The 6,275-nt window shown below is 38.0% G+C and overlaps 1 protein-coding gene across 1 annotated transcript in view; it reads left to right on the top strand.

Moving 5' to 3' along the window:
- The window catches only part of CDCA2 (cell division cycle associated 2), a 71,678-nt gene that overhangs the window by 54,875 nt on the left and 10,528 nt on the right, over positions 1-6,275 (top strand). The window contains exons 12-13 of the mRNA XM_006864440.1: positions 651-739; positions 1,168-1,305. Coding sequence (XP_006864502.1) covers positions 651-739; positions 1,168-1,305 — 227 coding nt within the window. The remainder of the gene's footprint in view (positions 1-650; positions 740-1,167; positions 1,306-6,275) is intronic.

Below are 6,275 nucleotides of genomic sequence, written 5' to 3'. Positions count from 1 at the left end.
AGTTTCGAACTGCTGGCCTTAAGGTTCGCAACCCGATTCGTAACCACTACGCTACCAGAGCTCCTTGCCCTTAAGAGTAATCAAATAAAAAATTTTCTTAACTTTAGAAAATTAAATAATTTCACAGTCATCTTAATGCCCTTTATTGTTATTTCTTTATATAAAATATGGTATTTGTTGTTGTTATGTGCCATGGAGTCGGTTCTGACTCATAGCGACCCTGTACAGGGTTTCCGAGGCTGGAAATCTTTACAGGAGCAGAAAGCCTCATCTTTCTCGCAGAACAGCTGGTAGTTTCGAACTGCTGACCTTGCGGTTCGCAGCCCGATTCGTAACCGCTACACTACCAGAGCTCCTTGGAATAAATGAAAATACATGCATTCAGTGTAATATGATTTGTAATCAGCTCAGTATTGTAACGTGTTGAGTAGTGATTATGGAACACAGCAAAAAGTATCTGGGTGTTCAGTTAACGTAGCTAAAGGTTTTCAAAACCTTCACTCAAAATTTATTCATCTTGGTAATTATTTATGTGTAGATGTGACATTAAAAGCAAAGGTGGTTATCCAAAAGAATGCCTAGTGTATCCAAAAGATATGCTTACAGTTTTTTGTTAGCTATTTTAATATTGCTTGTTTCTTACTCGTCAGGCACTGATACCTTTAGTTCTGCAAATAACCAGGAGAATATGTCTTCCTGCAACATTGGCAGAATAACACGTACCTCTAACAGAAAAAATGTGAGTATTTATATTTGTGCAGCCTATCTGTTTTTGACTCTTGGTTGGATAAAAAATCCAGAATTAAAACTTCAATAATGTTACCAGTTCAAGGTTTATTTTCCCCTTAGCCTGGCAACAGGTTGGTGCCAAATTCTAGATGCTTAATAAACATATTTGATCAATAAGTAAATCAACTGATTATTTAGTTGATTTTCCTTCTTAGTTGGTAGAATACATATACTTCTGGGTGTATGTTTTTTAAAAAGTCAGAAATTGGTAATGAAATTAAGTTATCTAAAATACCATTAATGGAATTTGTGAGTGAAGAGAAAATGAAATGTACCTTAGTAGAAGTGGCTTAGAAGAAAATACAAATGTGAGGGATAGACATTAGATGTAACTGTTTTTGCTTCATAGAATTCTCACTTTTCTTTTTGTCTTTATAGCAATTGACTAGTTTTGCAGAAGAGACTGTTTGCAACTTATTTAATGCAGAAGGCCAGCATTGTAAAGAAAAGAAAACTCATAGGAGAAAGTCTCAAGAAACCAAGCAAACCAACAGGGCACTTCCTAAAAAGAAACAAGTATATGTTTTAAGATAAAAGAGTTGAAGTGGTTCATTTCTTTCTGTTGTACAGTTAAGATAACATGGAACTAGAATGTATTTTTTTCTAATTAACTTTGGCCCAAGATTTTTAAGAAACCTCTTATAGTGTAGAAAGGGACTTAAAAGATTATGTGCTCTAATTACCTGAGGGAGATTTTTGCAACTTAATGCTGCCTACATCCAGCACAGTAAGTTGTAGGTACTCCTGATTTACCTTTGTGTCTAATCTCGTCTAACCTCTACTTCCAAGTGGAGCTTTTAGACAGAGTTGAGTGTACCGTCTACTACTTGTTGTACTGCTTTTCTTCCCGTCTGTGGATTATTTTCCCACATTTAATGAAGAGCTTAGAATCCTGCTCTTAGTCGTCCTCGCCATTTCAAGGCCACCATCTGTATGGGTGGTCAGTATAGTAGTACTAGACACCAATGCTTTGGCCCACCCCACTGCAGTGCTCTAACCTCCACTTCTCAGAAGCAGTTACTCACGTCTTCAGTGATGTCCTGGAGCTTGTTCTTACAACCTTCCCACTTCTAGAACTATACATTTAAATATCGCATTCTCAGACCCCAGCTTCCTATCCACCCAGCTTTCTCACTCCCTTACTGATGGGTCTTATTTTTGTATTCGTACTCTACGTTTCCTCTCAAGCTTTTAGATCCTTCTCAATTTCTTATTTTCCCCCTGTCCATTCTAAACTACATGAATTGTTGTCCACAACTCTTGTCAGTGTTCTCAGTTCTTTATCCTCTTTTACCCCAGTCTTCATCTTTCCCACACAATTTCTACTACTCTGAGTTAATCTAATCATTAACCCTCTTTGCCACCTAACATTGCCACTAGAGAGAAAGTCTGGTCTCATCCTCCACCGATTCACCTCTTCACTTACATTATTTATATCAAAATACTTAATAAGTTGCTGTTTTTTTTTTTTTTAATGGCCCTTTTCTTAACTTGACATCTTAGTAGCATTTGATAACTGAAGATTCTTCTCCATATTCGATGTCTCTGTTACAGGGTTGTTTTATTCCACTCATACATATTTGCTATCTTACCTAGAGTTCTAAGGAGCTCTGATAGCATGGTGGTTACGAATCGGGCTGTGAACCACAAGGTCAGTCAGCAGTTAGAAGCTATCAGCTGTTCCGTGGTGGGAGAAAGATGAGGCTTTCTTCTCCCGTAAAGATTTACAACCTCAGAAACCCTGTGCAGGGTCGCTATGATTTGGAACCGACTCCATGGCACATAACCACCACCACCACTACCACCTAGAGTTCTACTTTTTTCTCTCGTAAACGGTTAATCTTTGGTTGATTTCATAAGCAGCATGGTTGATGACTTGATTCTTTCTACTCTGTAAATGTATGTTCACCTGCCTACTAAGCATTTCTTCTTAAATCATCCTTTAAGCCAAAAGCCAAACCAATTGCCACTGAGTGATTCTGACTCTTAGCTACCCTGTAGGACAGGTCCAACTGCCCCAGAGAGTTACCAAGGCTGACATCTTCATGGAAGCATCTTTCTCCCATGGAGCAGCTGGTAGATTTAAACTGCTGATCTTTCAGTTAGTAGCTGAGCACTTAACCAATGCACCACCAAGGCTTCTTAAACTAAGCACTGGAAACCAACGTTTTCAAAGTTAGTCTTGTTAATTTCACCCCAACCCCCACCTCCACATACCCACACAAAACAGGCTGTAACCTTCCTTCCATTTCTGTTCATAAACAAAAACTGTTGCTTTGCTGTTTTTCTTGCTTGAAAGACAGAAACATCCTGGAATCATCAAAGCTAGAAGAAGCTGACTGGTTCCTCCCCCCCCCCCCCCCCGGACCTTTTAAAGTCACATGTTCCTTTGATCAAATGGCAAAAGGTTCCCTTGCTTGAAGAAAAAAAATAAAAATTCATCTAAATGTATATTATGAAATTTAAAATGGATTTCCTTCATGTGAGTCTGAAAAAGCAAAAAGTTACCTGTTTCTTCATATAAAATTAGCCACCAAAGTTCTACAAAGGTTGAACCTTAAGTTTTGTTCCAACCCCTACCAGAACCACCCCCACTGCATTAAAATAACTGATTTAATGAAAAGAAACAAGTTCAGAATCGTAAGGAAAGAAGATATCAACAGACGACAGCCTTCAATGAATTTCTGGGAGACCAAGCAGATGGGAGCATCTTGACAGATAAAAGAGGTGGAAAGATTTACAGCTCAGAATGTGCTAGGAGGGAGCTAGAGAGGAGCAAGGACGCCAGCCTGCTTACAGGAATCCCAAGAGGCTCTGGGCCAGAATTGGCAGGTACAATGGATTGTGAGAGTGAGAAGTGGTACTGAAAAACAGAGATTAATTGAAGTCCTATTTATGGAGCAGTTTGTACCAGTTGGCAGCCCAACCCCCTCGCCTATCCTGATACTCAGAACAGATGTTGTCATCTAGGTTAAAGCCTTCGTTCTGGCTTTTGGAAAGCCCCACAGTCTTGACTCCTGCCCTAAAGCCAAAGGCTGACAATTGACACTACCTGACTGGCCCAACTTGCCGAGTTCCCAGGTACAGTTTAGTTTCAGGGAAGAGACTAAACTGCAAAACAGAGGGAAATCCACACCAATTTATCTAATTTCTGAAATAAGACTTGGAAAATGGTATAACCAATAGCGTGAAATAGAAAAGACCATTATTGATAAGTTGAAGAACTGACCTTAGAAAAATAGGTGATTCAGGAGATGGAAGGAAATTATAAATAAATATTCTGCTTTGCTCAGATTTAATATCTACATAAAGCTTAGAAAGGGATGCTGTGGAAAAAGAACAGAGAAGAAAATATAAAAATATTAAATTTAGAAGATCTAGAGCATAAAATCTGTAAAAATTTCCATGAAAGTAGAACCCAAACAACAGAAAAAGAAAGAGACATGGAAGACCAAACTAGGAGACTTCATAGGAATCTCAGGGAAAGGGAGAAGATTGCATAGAAGACATTACAAAACTCAAGAGGTTTTCTCTAGAGTGAAGACAATCACATTTAGCAGGTTTTATGTAAGCTTCATTGTACATCTTTTTCATTGACATTCATTCTTTCATATTTGTTGTGTAGCCACTATATGCCAGGAACGCTTGTAGCTACTGTGGACCTCTGTTATAAAAAAAAAGATTTTTAAAAATTCTGCTAAAAGATTTTTAAAAATTCTGCTAAAAGATGTGGATCAGAAACTGTTCTAGAAGTTGTAGCTTAGTGACATTGACCATGTCAAACCAAAAAACCGAACCCACTGCTGTGAAGTCTGTTCCGACTGGTAGTGACCCTAACACAAAGTAGGTCTGTTCCATAGGGTTTCCAAGGCTATAAACCTTTATGAAAGCCAACTGCTCATCTTTTTCCCACAAAGCAACTGGTGACCTTGAACTGCTGATCTTTTGATTTGCAGTTGAGCAGTTTAACCACTGCAACACCAGAGCTCCTTATAACCATCTCACTTGTGTTCATTTATTTAATCCTCACAACGGCTTTAGGTAGTAATGTGCTACTGTTGTTCCACTTTTTACAGAGTGTACATACAGAGAATTAGGTGCAAAGAGGTAACATTACCTGCCTAAGATTATAAAACAGTTAAATAGCAGAATCAAGACCTGAACCCAAGGCAATCTTGTACCAGAGTGCAGATGTTTTCTATATACTCCCAAGTAAAGAGTTTTCTTTTCCCTTCGACATCCATTTGACTAAGTCAGCATTTCCCCAACTGTTGCACGAAAAACATTTTATGGACAAATAATTATGTCCTAGCATTTCCCTTATGTGTATACAGTATATTTATACTGAGGATTTCTCAGAGAATGTAATGTTGTATGTATATTATAAATCATCAAGAGGGACCATTCATCTTACTCAGTTCTAAAATTATGTTCCCATGGAATGTTGTTTTGTTTTTTTTTTTTAGCATGTTTTATGAAATATAGCTATCTGAAGGAACACATCGTTCTGAACCACTTCTGTAATCTCGAATATCACTCACTCTTTCCCACCATTAGTTGCACCCAGATCTTTTAGATTGCCACTCATATGAGCCACCTTAAATGTAAGATCATATTTGGTTGCTTAATGAATCACCATTCAGTGAGCCCTCATTGCTTTCTTTTGAAGGTCCCTACTCATTGCTTATGAGGGCCCAGCCTGCCAAATCCTTTTCCCCCATCTTTTATGTGTGCTTATTAAGATTTGTCTTTTTTTTTTTTTTTTTTTTTTTAAGATTTTTATTGTGGATTGAGTGAAAGTTTACAGGGCAAATCATCAGTTTTACATTCAACAAATCATACACCTTGTTTCATTACAATGATTATAATCCCCTCCATGTATCATCAGTTAACAGTATTTCTCTCTATTCACTTTAGCTTTTTTTAAATAAAAAAAAAGACACTCAGGCATATATAATAATTTATACCTCCAAAGGGCACATTCTGCAAGTCTGCCTCCTGGCCACCAGCTCTTAGACCTTCTCTTAGCATGAATGTAGAACCCTTAGCAGCTCCCCCTCTCCATATCCCCATCTCTGCCTCTGCCTCTCTCTGGCGGGCGTCAAAGCTCCCCTCGGTAAGGTACCGCAATCTGCTTGTGCTCTTCTCCCTTAGTGGTCCTAGGGTCCTCTGTTTCTGGACTGTAAGATGAACCACTCCCTTGTTTTTCTTACAAAACTTCTACCTTTTCAATTGTGACAATTAGTCATGATAAAAATTATTCACTGCTGAATCATACGAATCTTATCCCCATCTCTTTTCACCAGACCCATCTAGACAACATGAAAACTATTCAGTGGGGACTCTTTATTTCCCCCTGTACTCTTTTTTTTTTTTTTTAATGGTCAGAAGACACCCAGTGTTTATTTATTTATTTCTTTTTTTTTTTTTTCTTAAATGTTTTATTGTGAATTATGTGCTAGTTTACATGGGAGAACATTAGTTTT

The sequence above is a fragment of the Chrysochloris asiatica genome, unplaced genomic scaffold (assembly GCF_000296735.1).
Source record: "Chrysochloris asiatica unplaced genomic scaffold, ChrAsi1.0 scaffold00064, whole genome shotgun sequence".
In the NCBI taxonomy this organism is placed as follows: Eukaryota; Metazoa; Chordata; class Mammalia; order Afrosoricida; family Chrysochloridae; genus Chrysochloris; species Chrysochloris asiatica.
The sequence above is the reverse complement of the archived record's forward strand: the minus strand, read 5'-3'. Positions and strand labels throughout refer to the sequence as shown.